Raw genomic sequence first — 25,991 nt, 5'->3', positions numbered from 1 at the left:
GAAAATGAAAAGGCAGTCTACTGAATAGGAGAAGATATTTGCAAATCACATATCCAACAAGTGGTTAATATCCAAAATATATTAAGAATGCGTACAACTCAGTAAAAAAAAACTGATGAAAAAAAGGGCAGAGAACCTGAATATACATTTTTCCAAAGAATACACACAGATGGCTAACAGGCCCTTGAAAAGATGTTCAACATCACTAATCATCAGGGAAATGCTAATCAAACAGTAATGAGATATCACCTTACACTTGTCAGAACGGCTATTGTCAACAAGACAAGAAATAACAAGTGTTGGTGAAGATGTAGAGAAAAGAGAACCTTCATGCACTGTTAATGGAATGTAAATTGGTACAGCCACTGTGGAAAACAGTGTGGAGGTTCCTTAGAAAGTTAAAAGTAGAACTATACTATGATCTAGCAGTTTCCCTACTGAGTGTCTATCAGAAGAAATGAAAACACTAATTCAAAAAGGTGTATGCACTCCTTTGTTCATTGCAGCATTTTCACAACAGCCAAGATATGGAAATAACCTGTGTCCATTGATGGATGAGTGGATAAAGAAGATATGGTATATATTTATGACAGAATAAAACTCAGACATAAAAAAAATGATATCTTTCCATTTGTGACAACATGGATAGACCTTGAGGGTATATGCTAAGTGACATGTCAGATAGAGAAAAATAAATACTGCATGATTTCACTTATATGTAGAAATAAAGAACCAAAACAAACAAAACAAAACAAAACCCAGACTTGTAGATGCAGAGAACAGATTGGTGGTTGCTAAAATGTAGGGTGGTTGGAGGTGGGAGGGCAAAATGGGTGAAGGGGATCAAGAGGTCTGAATTTACAGGGATGCCTGGGTGGCTCAGTTGGTTAAGTGTCCGACTTCAGCTCAGGTCATGATCTCATGGTTTGTGAGTTTGAGCCCCACGTTGGGCTCTGTGCTAACAGCTCAGAGCCTGGAGCCTGCTGCGGATTCTGTGTCTCCTCCTCTCTCTGCCCTTCCCATGCTCATGTTCTGTCTGTGTCTCTCAATAATAAATAAATGTTAAAAAAAAATTAAAGAAAAAGAAGTCCAAATTTACAGATACAAAATAATAAGCCATGGGGCTATAATGTACAGCATGGGGAATATGGTCGATAATCTCGTATTAACTTTGTATGCTGACAGATGGTAACTAGACTTACTATGTTGATCATTTCACAGTGTATACGAATGTCGAATTACTCTGTTATACAACTGAAACTAATATAATATTGTATGTAATTATACCTCAGTAAAAGAGAAGAAAAAGGAGACTCAAAGGTGGTGGAAAGGAGGGATAATTTTAATGTATATAAATTTTGAAGAAATCCTGAGAATATAACATCAAGATCACAAGGAGAAAAATCACATTAATTACATTTTTCTCTATGTGGTTTTATTTTTTGTTAAGTTTTAATTTCATCTTTATGCTTTTTAATATTTTTCAGATTTTTCTATACCAAGTATCTATTACTTTTTATTTTTAATAGCTCTTAAATATCAGATTTAAAATGATAAAGTAAAATAAGTTCACAGAACTAAAAAGTTATAGAAATACATAAGATGAAAAAATAAGATGAAAATAAAAGTCCCCACATACCCTAATTCTCCATTTCCATTCCTTAAAGCAACCATCATCAAAATGACTCTTGGTAGTACACGTATGTTTTAAAATCAGAAAACATTATCAAACAATCAGTTAAAGAAGTTAAATTTGAAAAAAAAAGGATAATACTGCCTGGCTTCTGATTTCCTGACCCCTCTTGAAAAACTAATAAAATTGTAAGAGAGGACTATAAATAAGAATAAGCTTGTAAAAATGAAGAGAGTGGAAGAGAAGACAATAGCAGAGAAAAGACATCAACAAAATTTTAGGAGATGAAAAGCAGATGTCTCAATGATATCTGACCAGGAGAGTGCTGAAATCTAAAACTTGAGTGCCTGCAGCTGGGGAAGCCAGCAAGAAGGAAGCCAGTTCATGTTGCAGAATTCCGGAAAGACTCAGCAATTACAGGTGAGTGCTGATGACACTAAAAATGGGAGGATTGGTTGGAAGTGTTCCAGATCTCCTTTTAACCCCAAACACAAGAAGTTGCCCTTGCCCATCTGTGAGAAGACTGGGGATGAAACAGAGATTCTGGACTTGGGACATTGGATGAAAACAAGGGAATTAAGAGAAAGGTTGTGTTATGAAGAGTGAGATCTCAGCTGTACCTTTTCACTTAGCTTCCAGAATGTTATCACCTCAGCTTATACCTAAGCAAGAAATTGGCAAGTTCCTCTCTAGGGAAACAGAAAAAGCTGGATACTGACATTTGGGGTTCCTCCCATGAAGTGTCTAGGTCGCAGCCGGATCACACTCTGATGAGGCCTAGCAGTTGGTAATCACTACCCAAGTATAAAGAACTTTCATTCAGTTGAGTGTACCTCATTCTTAAATGTAACCAGGCAGCTATGGATCTGTATATATTTCTAGAAAGCCTCTAACATGAAAGAGAGCAAAATGAACCAATAGAAAAAACATACACCAAAAGATGATTGCAGGAAGCAAATAAACACATAACAAATGTTCTAGCTTTGACTCCCACAAAAAAATACATTGCATTTACAAAGATTAAAAAGCTATGAAATAAAAATTTTTGAAGATAAAAAAGAACTTTTTTATATTAAAAATGTGGTGATTAAAAGATCAGTAGATGAATTTGTAATATAGTGTTTAGGAAATCATTCCCCCAAAAGTAGAAAAGAAAAATAAGGAAGTGAAAAATGGGAAAAAAAAGATGAGAAGTCTGAATAATAGGAATTCCAGGAAGAGAAATATAAAAGAAAGGGAGGGTAGACGTTATTAAAGAAATAACAGAAGGCTGTTTCCAGAACTGAAGGATCTATTCGTGGTTGCAAGGGACCACCAAGTGTCCGGCAAAATAAATGCAAAAAGACCTATCTAAATGCATATCATTGTGAAATTTCAGAATCCCTCATTTAAGGTCTTAAAATCTTTCAAAGATGAGAAATGATTACAATAAAATGATTAGATATGAATGATACTAGATTTCTCAACTAAAATAGTGGAAGCTAGGAAACAATGGGTAACACCTTCAAATCTGAAAAAAAAATTATTTCTGAACTATGATTTTGTGCCCAGCCAAACTAAGAATTGTTTTCAATATTCAAAGGCTCATAAAATGTATTTTGCTTTCACAATTTCTCAAGAGGGAAAGAGAGTATATGCTACACTACAATGAGGAAGTAACAACAAAGGGAAAAAATGGATAAAGGAAACTGGGTAATAGAAGGCAGAGAAGAGGTGAATGCAATTCCCAAGATGACCAGTGTTTATCCATGCTGGAGAGGAAATGGCACAAGGCTCTGGAAGAGATGTTTCCAAGAAAAAAAATTGAACAGATTGATTTCCTGATGTATTTGACCACGCTGAGAAAATGTTATAGTTCTTTGAAGAATTAGAAGGGGAATTATTGGAAGGTACATGATACATGAAGCAAATGAAAAAAGTTAGGCAATCTCTAACTCCAGGAAGAGCAAATTTTAAAAAGCCTGCAAGAAAGAAAATCGAGTGATCGTATACTGCAGGACTCAGCTCTTAAATTATACTTAGAGATTCATAATGCTATAATAATACTGCTTTAACTGAAAATTTTTATGTAATTCTGTAAGGAATGTGGGGTGAAGAAAAGTCTGCGTATGTCCATTTGGGGTAGGATTAGAAAGTGATATCTTCATCTTCCCTAGTAGTAAGCCATACGATAGTATAAAAAATTGGAAAATAAAAATAGTATTTGAATAATAATCAAAATATGAAAACTATAGCCTTTTTGGTCTAGATATGGGGGTGGGGAATATGAAAGAGAACTCTTGTTTTTGTTGCCTTAGAGTACTTTAAACTCTGTACATATTTTGCTTTACTAAAAATAAAGATTTTTAAAAAGATGGTGTGTAACATCTTTTTTGAGCAAGAGAACGCTATTAGTATATACCCTTTAATTCAGGAAATACTTTAAAAAATTTATCCCAGGAAAACAATTGTGGGTGTGTCCACAAATCTAAGCATGAGAATATTTACCACAGAGTGTTTGTAGCATCAATAAATTATAAATAGATTAAATTCCCACTTTAAGAGGGTGAGCACTGAACCCATCTTGTTTAGTGCTGTATCTTGTTTAGTATCTTGGGTTTCTGGGATTGTATCTGACATATACTAGGTACTCAATAAATATTTGTTGAATATTTACTAAGGAAATAGTTGAATTAATTCATAGGAAAAATGCACAAAAAACAATCTGTTAACACTGGTTACCTCTGTGTGGAGGAATTATCTGTTATATTTATTTTTGCCTATTTTTCTAATTTGTATTTTTGAAAATTTCTAAAATAACATTTTAAAGTTATAAATTTCTAAAATAAAAAAAAGATACACTAAAATTTCAAAAGTAACCGTTTATAAAGAGGAGAAGGTTGACAGTCCATGGAGTTCAGGCTGAGATTGTCTTAAAACTGAACATTCTGATGATTCAGACCAAAGTACCTCTTAATGGGTCAAAATAACTCTCATTCTTTGGTAAGTGGAAGCATACATTTAAAAAATTTTTTTAATGTTTATTTATTTTTGACAGAGAGAGAGAGAGCACAAGCTGGGGAGGGGCAGAGAGAGAGGGAGACAAAGAATCCGAAGCAAGCTCCAGACTCTGAGTGGTCATCACAGAGTCCGACGTGGGGCTCGAACTCACAAACTGCAAGATCATGACCCGAGCTGAAGTCGGACGTTTAACCAACTGAACCACCCAGGCGCCGCAAATTTACTTTAATTTTAATTTTATTATTTATTTGATTGAGAGAGAGAGAGAGAGAGAGAGAATCCTAAGCAGGCCCTGCACTGTCAGAGCAGAGCCCAATGTGGGGCTCGAACTCTGGAACCATGAGATCATGACCTGAGCTGAAATCAAGAGTCAGATGCTCAACTGACTGAGCCACCCACACACCCCTGGAAGCATACATTTTTATGTAATTAGAAAAAAAATCTTCCTGACACTAAATTCAAGGAAGAAGTTATGTAGATGAACAAGATCATAGGAACATAATAGACGTTATCTTCAACTTCAGTTTTACAGAAAATGAAATGTTATTCTTTTTTTTTTTTTGCGTTTTTTTTGGGGTTTTTTTGTTTTTTGTTTTTTTATTTTTTAATATATGAAATTTACTGTCAAATTGGTTTCCATACAGCACCCAGTGCTCATCCCAATGAAATGTTATTCTTGATGTAGCTCTTTCTTATATTGACCCTGGAAAAAAAGCATAACTTTGTAATGTAACTTGGTGAAGGTATTTCTGCAGAATGGTTAATTAAGTGAGAGATGTCTCAATTTTCACATGGATTACAGTTCCAAAAGTGCTTTTAAGTCCAAAATGACCAGTTTTTAACCCTTTGCTTCCCAGTACATTTCTACCAAATACAGTGTTGGTCTGTCCCTCTGCTTTTTGTTTTATAGCCAATTCAGTACATTTTCTCCAAATGTATTGGAGAAATTTGTATTCATTGAAGGATTTTGAGGTCCCAAGCACTTTCCTTCACGATCTCCTCAGACATTGTGAAGGATTCCTTAGCAGGTCATTCCTAAACACTTGCCCTGGTACCCTCTAATGGGTAGGTTCAGAGTGGTCTTGAACGAAGGCAAGCATCCCTGGCTTGCGGCACATTTTCATCAGCAGCAGTTGAACATCTCCTTTAAATTTTTTTCAGAATGCCTATTACCCTAAACTATCATGGGGTTAGTAGACATTTGACATCTGTGCTTCTTCTTTGGCATTGTGTCACACATTTCTGACTTTGCCAGTTGGATGCACTCTTGTTAACCCCTAAGCCCTGAATATATCATAGTAGGTTTATTTGGTCTCTACTTTTCAGCCCCTGCTTATCCTTTATCCACAAACTAAAAAAAATTCCATTTCATCTATTATTTTCTTTCTCTTTTGCCAATTGTTGTTTCTTTCTTTATTCGCTCTTTGTCAAATGACTCATCTCATCTATACTTGTAATATCCTTTATTCTCTCGTTGCTTTCAGTTTTAAAAAATCATCTCTACTTTTGTTTCCATTTCCAAGCCTACGCTTCTCCTGAATTGTTGCTGTCACCTCTCTCAATACCTCTGTACTTTTCTGTCCTGATGGGGGTCAATGATATTCACAAAACAATAGAAAACTAAATACAAATGTAGTGAACATAGCAACAAGGTGAGGAGTAATGGATGGATGCGATGAAAATGCCTGCCTGATTGTTTTCACAATATGCTGGTGGTGAGGAGACAACGTTTGATCTGGAAAATCTCTTTGTCCTCATTTATGAAAGGTTATAGGATATTTGAAAATAGTTACTTTATGTAATGCAAATAGCTGACTTTCTCGTCACTTGACTTGATATAGAGAAAGAATATAAAGAATCTAGCTCCTTGTAGAAAATCAGTTAACAAACATATCCTTTCATCTCTCCCAAATACTCATTCTTTTTACAGCATAGTTGATGGGAACTAGATGACAGTCAAAGGTTGTTGATAACCTGAAATGCTTATATTCTGTGCTGAGCAAAGTAAGACCCATATGTTTTAGAGAAGGAGGTGGCACCGTTAATATTCTGTTAAGAAAATTGAGAATCCCTGGCTTGTGTTGTTACACAAACTTCCATCCTGTGGAAATGGGTCATAGCACAAAGCCAAAATTTTTCTCAGAAAATAAATTTGAATCTGTTCAAATACTGGCACAGTTACTCAGAGAAATAACAGAAGTGTGTACCATAAGTCATAAAAAGAGACACAGTCTAGAAAAATGTCAGGACAAATGCTCCAGTCCTGCATCTAGTAGGCAAGCAGAGCTGAGGTGAATTCAGGGAACTTGACTCCTGAACTTCACCCTCTAGAGTTTACTGTTCCCCTGGTTATCTTAACATTTGTTGATTTCGTTCCCAAGTTTAGAAAACTCTGTATAATTTGGTAAACTTATAAGCAGTTTCTGTTGCCTGTGTCTCCTTTTCATTTGCTTTGCCTTCCAATAACGTCTGCTCATCTTTCACAGAAATAATGACTTAGGTGTCATTAGAACAAGAAAAGATGTTTCTGAATAGAGTTCTTATATTTAATACATAATGTCTGGCTTCCTAGTGCAGCTGAGGAGCACCACTGACCATGATTACATAAAGAAATCCCTGCTGCATTCCACCCTGCTGTGTAAACCTGTACCTTAAAGATACAGACCAATTATAAATCAGTTTAATCTGTAATTTGGGGCATTTGCTCCTTGCGCAAGTTTAAAACTCAGTAAGTATAGAGGTTTATGTGTGGACTGGCATCTCTGATCTGAACCTCATTTTCAGAACCCTGTGTTCTTCTGGACAACTGCCCAGCTACCATCCTGAGTGGACACACACCTGTCCCTTCCTGTGCTCCTTCCCAGCCCCCCAAAAGTGAATCATTATATTTCTCCTTTTAGACTTCAGGCCACTGAAAACATACCATCCAAATTTGGTGCATATTCACTTAGCTATTTTGCTGTGATCCTGTTAATAGAGTAAGAGAGAAATAATTTTATTCATAAAGATTAAACATATATAACAAGAAAATATCTTTGTCTTTCAAATCTCTACATTTTTCAAAAGAGGAAAAATATCTGAAAAGGGCATGTATAATGGTTTGTGTAGTGTATAATGTATAATGATTAGAGGGGAGTGAAAACTGAAGAGCCCACAGGTGAAATTGCTCTGGGTAAGAGAGAGATGTGATGGAGAGAGGGTGGCTGGGGCATGGTGAGAGGGAGGGATAGGATTGTGTCTTGGGAGAGACAGGCATCCACTGGGAAATATATGAAGTTTCTGTGGTGTGGTGACCCTGTCCCCTCCATGACAACTTCAGTAAAATCCAAATGTCTTTGTATGGTTTTGGAATTGGATTTATTCTCAAGGATCTGTGCTCGGTGCCACAAGAAGGTTGGTGGTGAGGGTAAAAACCACAGAGACACAACCTTACCTGATCCTCTCCCCCTGACATGTCAGCCCCATGTTGTTTGAATATGCCAGGTACTCCTGCCTGAAGACCTTTGTACTTGCTGTTGGCTCTACCTGAATGCTCTTTTCCCACATATCCACGTGGCTTACATCCTCACCTCCTTCTGGTCTTTACTCAGTTGTCACCTAGTGAGGACTTACTCAGCCTCTGTTGATAAGACATATTTTATCTTGTTTGTCTGACTTCTTCATTAGAATTTGAGAGGGCAAGGTATTCCCTGTCCCCACTCCCCAATCTGTCCTTAGTGCCTAGAATAACACTGGACACATAGAAAGTACTCAGTAAATATTTGTTGAGTGAATCAAATAATGCCTGCTATCCAAAGGAGCCCAGTTACTTCAATAAGCAGCAAACAGATGATTCTCAAAACATATTAGAATCTTTCTAGCTATATAGACAAGTAAGCATAAGTAGGAAGACTGACGAAAAGCATTTATTGAAATCTTCCTGGAAAAAATTGATTTTTTTTTAAATTCAAATAATGATGTGTACATGTTAAGTACATTACAAAACAAACATATTAGGGAAAACCAGATCATCTTTGAAATATTTGTTTTAAAAGTTCTTCCTTTAAGTCTGCTCTTCCTGTTTTAGAGAAATGCAAATTACACATGGCAGTAATCTGACTTTCTTTGGAACGCTTTTCTTTTATTACGCAGTCATTTCAAATGTGGAGAATAAAATGCTGCTAAATAAAAGATTATTTGCTGTCTTAAGTGGTACACAAGAGCTGTTTTTCTCTGTTTTTGTCACCCTGGCAAATAATCTACAAGATTGGTCTTTGAAGAGACTTTTTATTATATCGGTAGAAAACATTATTTTAAGCAATAATCTAATGAAAGTATTTCTCCTCACACCATTCAAGACAATTTTTACAGAAAAATAAGATGAATACAAATCTCTACCATATATTGAGTGTGTTTTTTGAATCTATTAGGTCAATGATAGCAGCTGTTGCAGGGACCATAATGTGAACATGCCTTTGTCCCAGAGAGGGGGCTGTCCACACTTGCTTCCCCCCTCCTGATGTGGGCAGGGCTCTGCTGCTTGTCCACTTCAGAGCAACTGACTGCTACAGGTTCTTGTTCCATGTCCTGGACCCTTCTGTCACAGTGACTCCTGACTTTTAAATTTGGTTCAAAACAGATAATTTAAGACAAAGATTCCTTTAATTTGGGGGGCGGGGAATAGTTTTATGATGGCTCAAACCCTCCTTTCCATAATCGTTGTGAAATCTGCCATTTACTTACTTAGAATACCAGATTTCTGTAGGTCACCAGATTTTTCACTTAAAGAAAAGCTCTCTTTTTATTTGATGCTGTTTAGCTTCTAGCCTTTAAAATTTTTTTTTAATGTTTATCTATTTTTGAGAGAGGGAGAGAGAGAGAGAGAGAACACAAGTGGGGGAGAGGCAGAGAGAGAGGGAGACACAGAATCTGAGGCAGGCTCCAGGCTCTGAGCTGTCAGCACAGAGCCTGACACGAGGCTCAGATCCACGAACTGTGAGATCATGACCGGAGCCGAAGTTGGACACTTAACCGACTGAGCCACCCAGGCACTCTAGTCTTAATAGAGTGAACATATAACTTATCATCCAAATATGGACATGCTTAGGAATGGAAGGGAGGTAACCATAAATAATTATATCTGGAAAACAATCAACCTAGGATTGTGTGAGGCAAGCTGAGTATTATGGTTCCTAACTATGAAGGATAATAAAACGAATACTTACTGAAACCATGAAATGTGCTAAGTGCTATACACATTTAAGTATATGAAATATATATATATACACAAAAATGTATATAATCTCAATTTTTGTTTGTGAGAGAGAGAGAGGAGAGAGTGTGAGCAGGGGAGGAACAGAAGGAGAGGGAGCAAGAACATCTTAAGCTGGCTCCACACCCAGTGCAGAGCCCAATGTGGGGCTCGATCTCACGCCCTTGAGATCATGAGCTTGATATACCAAAATGAAGAGTCGGTTGCTTAATCAACTGAGCCACCCAGCTGCCCCTATAACCTCAATTTCAAAACCATCCTCTGATGTGGAACTTGAGCACATATTCAACCAAGAATCTGAGGCTCTGTGACACTAACGCAAAGAGTTAACATATAATAGTCTAAAAGGAATTTTAGGAACCCGACTCAGGACAGTTTACAATAAGGACTATTGATTTAGCTGTCTGGAGAAAATGCATTGGATACATTTTTGGCCAAAAGCCAGATGTTAAAGTCAATAATTGGCTGAAATCAGGTAGCACTAGAACAGAAGGCACTTTCTGAAGACAAGATTAAATCGGAAACCTTATCAAATATTTTAAAAGTCAAATTTTGAAAGTTCGACACTATCATGAAGGAAAACAGAATTTATCAGCACCATCAACTGGTGTGCTGCTCTTGTGGTCCCTGTGTGGCAGGTCAGCAATCCTAAAGGGACACTTAATTTAATCAGACTAACATTTAGTGCACAGTGTAAGGAACTTGGGATTCACCACTCAGCACATCTCAGAAATATTGGACCTGTTATTATTGAGAAATGTTTACCAGTCTATAGCAATTATTTTGACAAGCTTTTGTTTTTTTGGTCTCCATAGACTAAAACCATAAGGAATTGATTTCAATTTGAATTTTGGCTAGTGAGAACAAAACGTGCATTGAGATTCTCTATTTCTCTAACATTTTCTTCTTCTCTCCCTACTTTTTTTTATTCATTCAATCAACATTTATTAAGCATCTTTTCAGTGTATTAGCCATCATTTCAGGAGATGGGGATACAACATCATGAAGATGATAGTCTCCCCCACCTCCCCCATGGAGTTTACATTCTGGGACTTGGGGAGACAGACAATCAAAACTTTAAACATATAACATATAAATAGTGTTATGTATTTATATGTAATAGAAGAAAACGGTAAGAGGGATATGAAGAATTCTCTGTCATGACTGGGTCATGATGATTTCTCATGATATTAGTTTGGACTTTTTCTTTCTCATGGAATTTTATAGGGGCAGATATGACATTTAATACCTCATAATAAGATACAAAGAGTTCCCGACTAGGATTTTTTTCTTGAATAACTCATTTTTGAAGTGGAATTAACTGAAAATTACATGTAGCGCTTAAAGATTAGTTTAATATTTTGAATGTTAGCACATCAACTATTCTACAAAGATTTGAATTATCATGTAATCTCAACTGTTACTCTGCGTTACATTATTATTTAAAATTTCATCAAGATTGGTTGGCTGAAAAATGGTATAGTATTTTTCCTGAAGTTATCTTCCAAACATACTTTCTCTTAACATATCCTTTAACTGACAGTTTGCTCTCCTATGTAGTCAATAATCCTTCATAATTTCAAAGTGCATAAATTAATAACTTTCACAATTAATTTATTATCACAGCATTTTATTCTTACAGTAATAAAGATACATTTAAATTTCACCTGACTGATAGAATTTCAACTTTTAAAGCAAATAAAGAGGGGTTCCTGGGCGGCTCATTTGGTTAAGCATCTGACTTCGGCTCGGTAATGATCTCATGGTTTGTGAGTTTGAGCTCCGCGTCAGGCTCTGTGCTGACAACTCAGAGCCTGGAGCCTGCTTCGGATTCTGTGTCTCCCTCTCTCTCTCTGACCCTCCCCCCTACATGCTCTGTCTCTCTCTGTCTGTCAAAAAATAAATAAATGTTAAAAAAAATTTTAAAACAAATAAAGAGATTTTCACTCTGGTTACTACTAAATTGCTCATCAGAATTTTATTTACTATATATTTTTTTATTTTTATTTTTTTTAGAGAGAGGGGGAGAGAGCATGACCGGGGAAGAGCAGAGGGAGAAGGGAAGAGAGAATCTTAGGTAGGCTCCATGCCCATCTTGGAGCCTGAAGTGGAGCTTGATCTCACGATTGTGACATCATGACATGAGCTGAAATCAAGAGTTGGACACTTAACTCACTGAGCCACCCAGGGGCCCCTTGTTTTTATTTTTTTATTTCAGTATAATTGACATGCAACATTACATTAGTTTTGGGTGTACAACGTGGTGATTCAGCAACTCTGTATGTTATGGTATGATCACCACAAGTGTAGCTACCGTCTCTTGTCAATTGTATGCTATTATACCATTGACTATATTCCCTCAGCTGTACCTTTTGTTTATCAGAATTTTAAATTGCATATTTATTTATAAACAATAAACTCTAATGACACTTCTGTGTGTGTTGCTCACATCAATACTCTGTTTAGGTACGATGGTGATGCCACACACACACATTCAGGGATGCCAAAATGGCATTGAATTGGATGCTTGACTACTTGACTATTCAGCCTTTGAATAGCTAGCTGAATATAAAGCTCAAGTGTAGCAGCAGATTTAGCCAAACAGTGAAACAGTAGTAGAACTTTCATCCCTACTTTCTCAAATGCAGTCACTCTTTGGAAGGGGCCTAGTAGGGACAGTCATTGGAGTGACAGCTTCCCAGCCTTCTTATCTCTGGTGACTAAAGTGTTAAATGTGGCATCTGAGAGAGACTCAGCAAGGTTTATTTTGGTACTGGGCATTATTAACTGAGTGGGTGGGTTTTCACCCTTATTCTTCTGTTGAGTTTCCCCAGAACCGCAGTCTTCCTGCTCGATAGACACAATAAGTGAATGTGGTCTTCTTGGTGTAGTTGATATGCATGGCTTTCATGAGGAGGCATGAGAACCTGAGTTTTTAGCAGGTGGTTCCCGGGCTTCATATTTACCTTCATGATGCAACTTGGAATCATTTGCTATGAACTCAGCTGAAGCTTGAGCTAGAATAATAAAAAGCATTTAAATTTTGGCTGCACTACTCAACTTACACTCAACCAAAACTTAATAATCTGCAAATTTAAACTTGAACATAAAAATGGATTTACTTTTGCTTTTTTGTCCCTGTGACTTTATTGTCTGTGGCAAAACAGAAGCAAATACTAAGGAGCATCCATGCAAAACATGAGAAAGGGGATGGGAACCAAATTTGCTAAAAATTCTAAAAGCTGGTGTATGTCTTCTTTCCAGGATCACCTGCAGGTTGGATGGAGGTAAAATTCAATATTCAACTGTCAACAATTTCTTAGAGGTAGTGGACTTAATGTTTCTGTTGTATACTCTGATGAAGGAATGCATCTTGCTATCTCATATCTCTATAGCAGCTCCCCTGCTCAGACGAGTTGCTTCCTTCTTCCTGCCAGCTCCTCCAGGACTGGAAATCTCAGAGCAGGAAATTCGTTCTGGAACTCTGAGTGTGACTCATGCTCTCCTCTTTTTTTTATTAAAATTTTTTTATGTTTATTTATTTGTTTATTTAGAGAGAGACAGAAAGAGAGAGAGAGAGAGAGGAGGGGCAGAGAGAGAAAAGGAGAGAGAATCCCAAGCAGGCTCCATGCTGTTAGCACAGAGCCTGACACGAGGATTGAACTCACGAACTGCGAGATCATGACCTGCAGTGGAATCAAGAGTCAGATGCTTAACTGACTGAGCCACCCAGATGCCCCCAGGTCCTCCTCCTTCTGAACAGCCTCAGCCATCTGTGCACATCTGTAGTGGTGCCAGTTACACCCACCTGCCTTCATAAGTAGTGACTTGCTTGTTGGTTGCCACCTCTTGTGCATGTTCTCTGAAGACGGGTCTGATTTTTAATTCAATTTTATATCCCGAGCACTCAGCACAGTGTTACGTGAGAACTCGGTAAAAGTCATTACTACTGTGGCTACTATTACTATTGCTGGTAGAAACTTACTGTTTCTACCACAGTAGTTGCTGCAGCTGCTGTTATAACCAGTGTTAGCTGGTGAGCTGGTGGCACCCTCTCAGGCCTGGAGAGTGCATGCACTTTCACATTTTGATCGCTTTTTGTCCACCCTCCAGAGACAGGCATGGCAAGGGAGGAAGATAGGGAGGCTTTCTGCATGAAGGGAAAAGTCTGAAAGTTCATGATAGGAAAACCACTCCCATATTGCAAATGGCAATATGAATATTACAAATTTACTATAGCTCTTGGATTTTTAAAAATATTTGTGCACTTGTGACACTTTCATTTTCTGTTGAATATGTGGTTTTCCCACGGAAGGTATGATTGCTCTGACCATGGTGATGCTGTAGGAGGAGATGTAAATTTGAGCCCATCTAACACACATTTTATCAACAATGAAGCAAACATTTATTCACCTGATGAACTTGAACAGGTCTTTTGGCCTGAGCTTCAGTTTCATTAGAAATTTAAGATAATGTAATCAACTCTGTCTTGGTGTTTTGAGGATGAAAAGAGGAAACCAATGTGAAAGGGAAATATAAACTTCCAGGTTCTAGACATAATGAGGTGTTATTATATGGCTGTGGCTGATCTTTCCTCTGAATTTCCAGTAGCACTTTGTACTGAATGGCAAGTTTAGTTGGTTTGGAGGGGAGAGCTATGGTCTGGTTGGACGTACCAGATACGAGGTTAAAACAAAACAAAACAAAACAAAAAACAAAACAAAACAAAACAGGGAGCAAACCATCCCCACCTTCCACTAGTTATGTGGCCCAGGATAGATACCTGAAAAAAGGATCTTAAGGCTATTTAGCTCAAGGTCATTCACTGTGAGGATGAAGTGGAAAAATACCTCTAAAGACACTGGGTACATTGAAGGTGGTTGGCTGGTGTTTACAAAGTATTCCTTCAGGGCAGCGAAAAATAAAGGTGAATCAAAAAGGTTCTGAGCAGACAGCACACAGAGGGAAAAGCCTAAGTCGGACTACTGGTGTGACCTGTGCAAGTCCTATTCTGGCCATAATCCCATTTCCTCAGATATGAATTGGGTGTAATAATAATAGTTTCCTTAATTATCTCTTAGGGTTATTGTGAAAACTAAAAGTGGCAATATAACACTAGACTCAAAGGTTTAGTTTATTCACCCCACAAAGTTTAGAGTTATGCCTATGATAATTCTCCTTTTTCCAAAAATAATCTTAACCCGTCTAGTTTATGTTGACTGAATATAACGCCTAGGATGCTCTTTTGACAAAATGCTGGCAAGTCACCATGCACTTGACTGCCTCCATTCAGGCCACCTTTTGGGTGGTGAAACATTGATAAAAATTAATGATGATGGAGGAGGAAAGGAAAGAGGCACAGCTGGTGAGACAAATTCTAGGAACTTTGATAAGATGAAGGCTTTGTTCCTGAGCCCCTCTCCGTTGTCTTTTCTACGGAAACCTTTGTGAGGAGGAAGCCAACCAGAGTGCTGGAGAAAGCACCATGTGGTAGGGAGAGCATCATGGCCCTGGCCGAGGAGGCCGGCCACAGACACCGACTCTGCGTATTCATTTCTACAATGAAGTTGGGACTGTGTAATAACAACATGTATTGAAATTGTACTGTGTGTGCCACAGGGACATTCTCAGTGAATTCTCAGAAACAGTCTCTGAGGCCAGTTGCGAATCCCAGGATGTTCTCCAGTTATGGGCTAAGTGGGTGGCAGAGCCGGGATTTGAACCCAAGTACTCCACATTACCTTCCCCTTTCAGCTCTAAGCTTCTATACGGTGGTGGCCAAAGATGTTTGAGCAAGCAGGTCTGTGTGGGAGCACCACTCAGAAGTGGTTTATGTTAGCAGTTTGTTTTACTGGTCCTTCCAAAGGTAGGACTGGGGAATCAGCTCTTTTACTCCTGAGAGCTCAGGGAGTAAACAGAGTTGGTTTCTGTCAGGTTTTTAAGCAGAGGGAAGTAAATATTGGCTTGTAGAGTGGTAACAGGGCTTCCATCTGAGGGGCCAGCAGAGGAGCAGCCTGCGAACCAGCCCAGAAAAGTGAGGTGACCCAGGAGACCCTGGTGTTGCAGATGCTAAGGGAGTAGGGATCCCTTCCCAAAGGCCACACAGTGCTCCACTGTGTCCAGTACTGCTAAGCTGTCAGACCAGACAAGAGCTGAAACGACCCAACAAGATTTTCTGGTTAGAACACAGGTGGCTTTGCCAGCATTTGAAACACATCTTTCATCTCATTCTGTTTCTATTTAGAAGGGTTTTTCCTGCAGGGGTTGTTCTTTTATTTTGCCTCCAGTTTTGGGGAGTGTACCCTCTTTGGGGCCACTGTGTGCATCCCCTACTTCATATAGCACATGTAAAGTCCCTTGTTGCTGAACTCAATCCCCCTAATGTCAAGTCACCATAAAGATGCATTTCTGCTCCAGATCCATAGCCCAACAGTCTCCAAAAGACCATCCAGATCTTTTCTGGACCTGGATGTTTAAGTCAGTCAACAAATCTGCAATTACAATGATTATTTTTGCCTTCAGACATATTTTAGCTGCATCTGAAAGCTAATGGATTTTCTTTCTTAAACTTTTTTTTTTTTTTTTTTTTTTTTTTGTATTTTGAAATATTCCAGTCATGCATTTTGATGGCTGGAAGAGTGAAGTAATAGTAATCTAATCACCCTGGAGACACAGATGCTTTTGTGAGCTGGCACCGAGGTAAGGCTGCACATCTCTGTGGGAATGACAAGTGAATGAGTCTGCCGCTCACTGAACCTGCTGTTCTTTTCTCTCTCTGTTTTCTCTCCTAGGAAACAGATGGAAGACTGCTGTGACCCCGCCCATCTCTTTGCTATGACTAAAATGAATTCCCCCATGGGGAAGAGCATGTGGTATGATGGGGAGTTTTTATACTCATTCACCATTGACAATTCAACTTATTCTCTCTTCCCCCAGGTTAGTATAGAGTTTGTTGCCTTTTAATATAGTTTCCTGTGTGTCTTGATATCATAGGGAAAAGATCGTTGAGTTTGCCTCACTTATCGGATCTCCTTCTTTTCAGCCCCTTTCTTCTCTTCTTCATTATAAATGTTTTTCTTTATAGCTGTCACGTTTTTGGTGAAGAAATCACAAAACATTTTCATGCAAGGGCAGAAGTAGGCTATCACAGAGTAATAGTTTTCCTAGCCCTTCTGATTTGGGTCATATGAGACTGAAGAAAGCAAGCAGAGAAGGAAGCAAAGTCAGGAATTGTGGAATTCTAGTGTTTTGAGGTTGGCTGTGGAATGATCTTGAAGATTTGCAATATTGGAATGTTTTCTTAGGACTGGCATTATTCTCAGGGACTGGGGACCATATGCTCCCCAGCAGAAGGAGTCTGCTTCTTAGAGCTCTTGGATCTTAACCCTGTGGTCAGACACTGCTCTGAAGTGGAGGTGGTGGAAATGGAGAGAAGGAATTCAACCACGTTTGAAGTGGTCTAAATGAAGCCTTGTTTATGTAAGGTTTTTCTTCTTTGTTTCCTGAGCATTCCAATCAAATGCTTTACTAAAATGTATCAGTGAAAGGGAAAAATAGAGAAATCTTTATTTCTAGGGAGCCCTAGTTGGAGGAGGGGGGCGGTGGTTCTTAGGTGAAACCGCCATTAGGGAGAAATCGAGAAATGAAGCTTGGCCCCCCCCCCCAAGTCTTCAGTCCATTCTTGGTTTGGCCAGATGATCATGCAGAAAGGGAATTCACCATGAGAATTGGAAAACAGGGCTGAAACTTTCATGTATCTGTATTAATAGCAAAGAGTCTTCAAAGGAGGCACAGACCCAAAGCTCTACCAGAGCCAAAGACACACTCTCTATGAAATAGCCCATCTCTGCTAGCTCATCTGTAGGTGTTTTAGTCTAACTTAATGGTTTTAGTGTCTAATGACAAGTTTTTTTAAAATGTTTTTTTTAAAGTAGGAAATAGAAAGTTGAATATATTCCCATCACCCATGTGCTTTCTTTCTCTTCTTTATTTGCCCTTGGGAGTCTTCTTAGTGTCAAAGGAAATGACTAAGAGTCGTAAAATGTGATATTGAATTTCTTCTCCATTTCTAACTACCTAAAGGCCTTGCTAAGTCACCCAACTCTTCTGAGACTCAGCTTTCTCATCTGTACAGTGGGAAGAGCAGTACCTATCCTAACACCTCAGAGTTGGGGTCAGGATCAGTTTAGATAATGCATGTCCATGTACTTGGAAACCACAAAGCACATGTAAACATTAGGTGTTAATGTTGTCCTGGTTCATATCATTGCATCTTCAGACTGCGAAATGAAGGATATAATTGCATTAGTCAGGGTTTAAGGCAGGGAATGGAAATCTTCCTAGGTATTTTTAGCAGAAATATATTTATTATTGGAAATTAGGTGCTTAAAAAAGCATCAGAAGAGTGGAGAAGTGGGAGTCAAGAGGTGGGTCCTGGAATTACTTAGTTCAGGAATTTACCGCCATAACTGTGGTTTAGAGATTAGAAGGTCCCAGCTGCCGCTGCCATTGCCATTAACATGGTCACAACTGTCTGTGACAGAAACAGTAAGATGGGTTCTGATTCATCTTCTCTTTCCAAATATCCCTCAAGTGCATCTAATGGGTAAGATTAGTTTGCATCTGGAACATTAGTTGCAACAAAGTCCAGGAGAGGCAGTTTTTAAAACAATCAAGCTTCAGCCAGAAGCTAGAAGAAAGATGGAAGAGGGGCGAAGAAGCCAATCCACAGTATCCTTTATGTACAAAACCTGATATCAGCTTGCCATGAATTGAAAAAGATAAGGAAGCAATCTTCTTTAACAGCTCATCAAATAGAACAATTTTAAAAGAAATCCAAAATAGTCTTTTTATACATGAGGGCTTTCAGTCATCCCAACTGACTTCTAACTTTGTGCTAGCAAATAGATTAGAAGAAAGGAGATGATTAAAGAAATACAAAGTAGCCTCCCATCTTATCTGTCAATTGCAGCAGGAAGATAGCAGGAAACATTTGCTTTTTAAAGTGTGCGCACATGAATTCTGTGCCTCTTTATGCTGGTTGCAAGACCAAGAAACCATCCCTGAATAATAAGGAAAAATGCTTTTTTTTTAAGGAAGCAGACGTCATTACATCATTGTGTGTTTGCACAGTCATTACAAAGGGCTAAACTAATTCAACGAGAAGATTTTTTTTAAGTTACTGAGATTCTCAAATTACTAATTTATAGAAATCCTGGAAGATCAGTTTGCATCAATAAAAAGGATGATGTATATCCCTGTGCCCTCACTCCATTATTATTTCTTAGTGAAATTGTTCTACTTTGTTATCAGGAAGCTAAGTTACCAGTTAATTGATAAGCTTCATTCATATTCCAGTGGGAAGAAAGTTGTGTGTGCTGGTTAAGCAGAAATGCAGCTGAGTGGGCTCAGCTCGATTTGTCAGTTGAACGAAGCATTGCTTCTTTCCCTGAATTTCAGCAAAATAATGCCAAATCACTCAGTCTCTAACTCAGATGTATAATTTTATATCAATATGCTAATTTCTTAAAAAGTTTATTTATTTATTTTAAGAGAGAGAGAACAAGCAGGGGAGGGGCAGACAGAGAGAGAGAGAGAGAGAGAGAGAGAGAGAGGAAGAGAGAGAATCCCAAGCAGGCTCTGTACCATCAGCAGAGCCCAATGCTGGGCTCGAACTCACAAACCATGAGATCATGACCTGAGCCAAAATCAAGAGTCAGACCCTTAACTGGCTGAGCCACCTGTGCTCCCCTTAATGTGCTAATTTCAATTATATATTATACTTTTCTCCTAAATGCTCGTGTTATCCATCATAATTGTTATTATTCCTTCTCCTACCTTTATCCACTGTTTTTTTGCTGTTGCTGTGGTTGTTGCCAAGATGCACTACAAGATCTTATGTGTGGTATGCAAAGTTAGCAGGTCCTGAATCAAGGCTGGGAGATCCAGGGAGCGTCTTATTGAGATCCAGTGTGCTTTGAGACGCCATATTGAATCTTCTTGATTACAATTAGTTGTTTCTTTTTTTAAAATTTTGTTTATTTATTTATTTATTTATTTATTTTGAGAGAGAGAGAGAGAGAGAGAGAGAAAGAGCAAGCAGGAGAGGGGCAGAGAGAGGGAGGGACAACCCAAGCAGGGTTCGCACTGTCAGTTCAGAGCCCAATGTGGGCTCGATCTCTTGAACTGTGAGATCATGACCTGAGCCAAAATCTAGAGTTGGATTCTTAACCAACTGAGACACCCAGGTGCCCCATACAATTAGTTGTTTCTTATTTGGACCTCCCACAACTTCCTGTAGTTTTATTATCAAATTCATTCAAATCCACCTCATACTTATCTACATAACTATATATCTACATATTGCAGTTTTCTAAAAGCCCTTATCTGCTGATTTCAATACCATTTTGTGAGCTTTTGAGTAACAAGAGTAGTTTTTTAGTTTTGGGCCTAGTGTGGTGCTTCCCACTTGATATAGATACTCATTTCCAGCTCCTCGTGTTTGCCTAGGACTCTTTGCCTTTGTCCCACCTGGGGTGATTCACTGCAGTGCCCTTGCTTGAACAATTGGAGACCAAGCAGGACATTTTGATGCAGCTATTTCCAAATGACTCTATAAATGTATTTTGGTGAAATGTTTGTTGAATATTATTAGGCTTAAAGGGCTTAATTTTAACCCTTACATAGGTTTTTCTAGAATGTTCTGTGTCTTTATGTGTGTGTGTGTGTGCGTGTGTGTGTTTGGAGGGGACAGTGTGATGGTAAGTGTTCCCACTTTGAGAATACCCATATCCCTTGGGTCCCCATTTCCTTCCTGCTTTGCCAAACACTGTCTCTTTTAAGCATGCATGGTCCCATGTGTGTAAATATTGCCTAAATAAATACTATTTTGACCTAAAACATATTTATGCCCAGAAAAAAGCATAAATTTCCTTGGAAATGAGCAAAGGAGCAGCAGGAATGTTAGAAACCACAACTGTGCAGTTATAATCTGAAAAATATTTCCTTTTGGTATAATAAAAACATGGTCAGCTCACCATTCTCTTATATCGTGCTGAATAGTCATGTGATATAAATCACAAACCAGACTGGCCAGTTTTTCTTAGAATATCCACCCAAGGCCATTTGTAAAGAATCACAAAGCATCATTAATACACCCCAGACAGACACTCATTTCCAGGTCTTCTGGTTGCCATAAGCTCTCTGACATGTTCCATTCAGCCTGGACCCACATTGCCCTTGGCCCGTGGGAAACTCAGCAGGACATTCTGAAGTAGTTTTGTCCAAATGGCTTTATATTTGTTAAAATGAAAATACACATTTCCCCCCTCTTCACAGTAATGTGCTTAATAGAATCATCTAAGCCCCTGGATATCCCTGACTCTTACAGTAATATTTTTTCCTCCTAATGAAATTTGGATTATACTGTATAATCTACAGCATTTGGTAACTTGATTTTTCTACTTATCAATATTCTTGTGATAATTTTCCAAACACATACCTTTTTGACTGGAAGGAAAGTAAGGAGACTAATGTTTGGTGGGCATAGATCTTTGCCAAGTCTGTGTTGGGTTCCTGTTGTCAGGCTTACATTTGGCTTCTTTATAACAGAAACCTGACACAGAGGCTTAATTGAATAGGTGTTCATTTATCTCCAAAAATAAGGAATTAGCAGATGAGTAGTTGAGGGCCAAGTGATGCCTGTACAATGCCATTGAGCTCCCAGGCTCCTATCTTGATGCTTGAACATCCTTAGCTGATAGCCAAGGGACCTTCCAGTTTTGGTCCAGGATCCCAGTAGGAAGAAGGAGGAAAGAGAAGAGGAAATATGGACATACCCTGCTGATGTATCAGTGGTCAGGATTAAATCATGTGGGCATGTCTAGTTGCAAGAGAGGCTGCTGGGAATTTCAGTATTTCAGCTCTAGGCAAATGCACTTCATGTGCTGACCTATCCTGTCTCATGTTATCTCATGCTATCCTAATAGAAGCTCTGTGTGGATGTTATTATTATCCGCATTTCATGGGTGAAACAGACTGAAAAGGGTTAATAAACTTACTGAAATTTCCAGACTTGGTAGGTGGAAAAACCAGGATCTGGAACCTGGCCTATATGATCTCAAACCTTTCATCATTTATTATCTTGCTTGTTTGTTTTCATTTTCTTAAAAAGACATCGGTTCTAGTGAATTAGTTGTTCATTTTTATCACCCAGCCACCTTGAAACCATTTAATGGTTTTTCACTTCTGTTGTATGAACACTCTTAGAGGAAATGGAGAAATTTCTTTTGTAGGTATTTGAGAGAAGAAAATAGAGTGTAGATATGCAGACTGCGAGGTCCTATACGGTACTCTAGCTTCCCTCTGAAACTAGTTTCCACTCTAGAACTGTAGTTTCCTTTTGACTTTGAGCTCCCTAGTGCTCTACAAAGAAAGGAGAAATAAGACCAGTTATATTATTTTTATTTCTATGAAGTGGTTTCCTGGACTCAACTCCAACATGTGTATGTGGAGGCTTCCCACATTACCAGGCAATTCTCAGACACCAGCTGGGTGTCTTCCAGTTTGGATCAATTCTGACATGATCTGCCCAGACATAACATCACGTTCCACAGACAAAGGTCTCAGTCCCACAAGACTAGCCTCTCCTTCAGACCCCAATTTCCAAGTCCAAATTGTTACCTGTGCTTCTGACTGAATGGCTACAAATCACACTTTCCCACAACCCCCTCCCTGAGTTTGATTAATTTGCCAGAACAGCTCACAGAACTCAGAAAATCAGTTTACTCACTAGATTACCTGTTTACTACAAAGGATATTAAAGGGTACGAATCAACTAACTGCCATATAAAGAGATACATAGGGTGATGTCTCCAACAAAGGAACTTCTGTTCTTGTGACACTTGGGGCCCTGCCTGGTGGCAGGTGGAGGAGTTCTAGTTCATCAACCAGAAGCTCTCTGAACCCCATTCTTTTGGGGTTTAGTAGAGGCTTCATTACATAGACATGATTGATGAAATGATTGACCATTGGTGACTGATCCAACCTCTAGCCTCTCTCCCTTCCCCAGAAATCTGGGCGTGGGTCTGAAAGTTCCAGTCCTCTATTCATGGTTGGTTCTCTGGCAGCCATCCCTCATCCTTAGGTGCTTTCTAAAAGTCACCTCATTAACATAAACACAGTTGTGGTGGAAAGGGGCTTCTTATGAATAACAAGCAATCCATTCATCTTTATGACTCTGAAAGGATTTCGGGAACTGAGGGCAAGAGACCAAATATTAGGGTAACAGGTGCTGCCAATGCTCTTACCACTCAGGAGATTCCAAGCTTTTTGGGAACTGTGAGTTAGGACCTGTAGATGAAGAAATATGTATGAGAAATATTTTTGGTCATCTGAATGATGAAATATATATATTTCTCATAAATCACAATATTGCATCTGTAATAGAGAAATCCAGGTTCTCAAAGGGAAGCAAGTTATTCCTTGAACAATCCTGCTTTATTACAGGAATCCAGAACTTGATACCACTACCATTAAATAGTTCAGATCATTTATCCTGTTGCTCCTGGCCGAGTGCCACCATTACAGAACTGTGTAAGGGAATGGAATTCAAAGATCTGGGTTCTAGACCTGGTTTTTATATGATATTTATGATTCCAGACAAGTCATGTAACTGTTGCCAGCCTCCATTTTATTCAGTTCAAGACATAAATAATACCTGGTCTTCATACATCAGTGTTATTACGAAAAGGTTAAAATGAGATTATGGCTCTAAAAGTGCTTTGTAATGAGGGCTGTCTACAAACATATGATAATGTTACTGTTACTATCTGCTAGAGCATTTATGGCATGCAAGCATTTCTTTGGCATTGTGGTAATACTGGAAACCAATGGAAGGAAAAAAACACAACTAGAAAAGAAGTCGAGTTAATTTTCCAGTCTGGTGAGTAGTTAGAAGAGATAAATCTGTTGCATTGGGGATTTAGAGATATACAAAGTAGTAGTGGAGATTGCTACAGACTCTACCTGTTGTACATCTGCATCATTATATTTGGATACTAATTATGATAAGCAGTGTGAGATAAATGATTACTTTTTAGTGAGTTAAGGTTGGATATCTAAACAATGGGTTCATATCCAGTGTTCCTCCAATTGCTCTGTAATTGAGGAGATAAGGAGAGTGAAGAGTCACGGGACTTCTGAGTAGCTCTTACTTTTGTAGGGAAGGAAAGCAAATGATTAGAAGTGAGGTCATGGAGTTGTCCCACAGCGTAGCTTGAAGGTAAACTCTAAGTTTCCTTGTCTTTCAAATGTAGAAATAATTACAAATTTAGACCTTTATTCAATGAAAATTCACAGGCTGTCTATGTTTGAGAACAAAATGAAAATTAAATGTAAGGAATGGTCTATTGTGCCAGGGTGCAGGCCTTTCTAAAATATTTGCCAGTGTGCACAGTTTAGCACAGTGACTGATTATGGCTCAGTCTTCTAGCTTCCTGGGAACAACTGAAAAGGATGCATGACACCAATTACCGCTGAGTCAAATCTCATTCAGTAGGTCTGATGGGAGTGATAACTTTTTTCAGGAGGTGTTAATATTCCCTATAACATTTTCTTCTTAGGTTTGGTGACGTGACAGAGTGTTTTCCTGCAGAAAAAGCTTGTATATCCTTTTTTTTTTTTTTCCAGTTGGTTTCTTCATCTTGGTCCTTATAGGCAAAGGTCCAGCTGTAGAAGGGAATTTCCATCCTATTTTGCTTTAGTTCTGAGCATCTGCATACCAGTAGGCCTCTGTTTCATTTCTACTATTGATATGTTTATTTGTACTTCTTAATTATATTTAAGTCATCTCTTAAATGCATAAAGATACATTTGATTAACTTATCGAGAGGTATTATATCAACACTGACCTTCTCTGGCTTAATTAATTTGGTCAGGGAATGACAAGACACCAGTGAGTACAGAGAACATTTTCTTAATGTTTGTATCTGTTCAATTCGCTCTCTCTTTTGCTAATTGGCCTGTAATTTTCACATGGGAGATAGCACAATATTGTCATCATCCCTCATGGCCTGACTAATAATATTCTGTGATCTGCATGGTTCTGGACTTCTGGGTAGACTTGCTAACCAGGATGGGAGAAGAGGCGGGGGTGAGGATAGCAATGGACTTGAAGTTCCCACCTTCTAGGCTGGAGGTTTTGGCAAGTGGCAGCTTCTAAGAGGTAATCGCCAGAAGAAGGCAGGGCCCACCCTCCTACAGGCTTTGGAATGGATCACTTAGTCAAGGCAGCCACTCAAGGGAATAAGCTGGGGATCCCCAGCATTGGGGTCAAAATTAGGGACTATTTTTTGAGAACAGGCTGAAACATGGTTCTGGGACTCTACATGAGCTGGGCCCTGATAATCTGGAAAGGCAACCTGAGGCAGTGTTTTGAAAATAAGACAGAAGCCAAGTTCCCAGAGCCACACCTCAAAGTCTAGGTTTGAAGACCACAAGCATAACTTGATGGAGATTTCCACAGCTGTGTCTGACCACTTTGCCAAACCATTCCCCTAATGGCCAGGATTGACCCGCATTTCCCTGGGCTCAGGCTAAATCTACAGATTTGCTGTTTTCTGATTTTCTGTCTGTTTTCAGACAGAAACATTAAGTTGTCTCCCATGCTTAGCTCTTTGGAGACTGCAGAATGGAGGCAGCAGAAGCTAAGTGAAGGAGAGAATCTGGGCAGATTGTCAATTAAGACATTATGTCCGCAGGTTGTTAGAAAAATAGGTGGGCAGATAAGCGTGGTGGAGACATGTAGTAGGTGAGATGGGGTGTGGCTCACTTCTGCTTTCTGTAAAGGAAACGGTGTGCTTTTGGGGGATAACCAACATTTTATATCTGAAAACTATTACGTCTAGGACTTTTCCCCCTAAATATTTTTTTCTATCTACCCAGCTTTGGGAGTTTTAGCTCTTTGCTAAGAAAAAAAGAAAAGGTGCCGAGAAAAAGCCAATTGCAAATCAAATGTATTTAAAAATCCTTTTTTTAAAAAGTTTTTATTTATTTATTTTGTGAGAAACAGAGACAGTGTGAGTGGAGCAGAGAGAGAGAGAGAGAGAG

At 38.6% G+C, this 25,991-nt stretch overlaps 1 protein-coding gene across 18 annotated transcripts in view; it reads left to right on the top strand.

The window, feature by feature from the left end:
* ST8SIA1 (ST8 alpha-N-acetyl-neuraminide alpha-2,8-sialyltransferase 1) overlaps positions 1-25,991 on the top strand; it is a 150,316-nt gene that overhangs the window by 32,464 nt on the left and 91,861 nt on the right. For 5 of the 18 annotated variants that reach the window (XM_042991924.1, XM_042991919.1, XM_042991923.1 and 2 more), the window contains 3 exons: positions 13,149-13,209; positions 16,676-16,820; positions 23,721-23,826. In XM_042991924.1, the coding sequence (XP_042847858.1) occupies positions 16,683-16,820; positions 23,721-23,826 (244 nt within the window). In that variant the 5' untranslated portion in view covers positions 13,149-13,209; positions 16,676-16,682. Of the gene's footprint in view, positions 1-1,951; positions 2,054-6,096; positions 6,107-7,338; positions 7,362-7,589; positions 7,612-11,154; positions 11,160-13,144; positions 13,210-16,498; positions 16,584-16,675; positions 16,821-23,720; positions 23,827-25,991 lie in introns of those variants that run through there. The other 13 variants (XR_006219820.1, XR_006219819.1, XM_042991916.1 and 10 more) reach the window with 8 other exon arrangements.

The sequence above is a fragment of the Panthera tigris genome, chromosome B4 (genome assembly GCF_018350195.1).
Source record: "Panthera tigris isolate Pti1 chromosome B4, P.tigris_Pti1_mat1.1, whole genome shotgun sequence".
NCBI lineage: Eukaryota > Metazoa > Chordata > Mammalia > Carnivora > Felidae > Panthera > Panthera tigris.
Note: the sequence above shows the minus strand (reverse complement) of the source record. Positions and strands in the feature narration are given on the sequence as shown.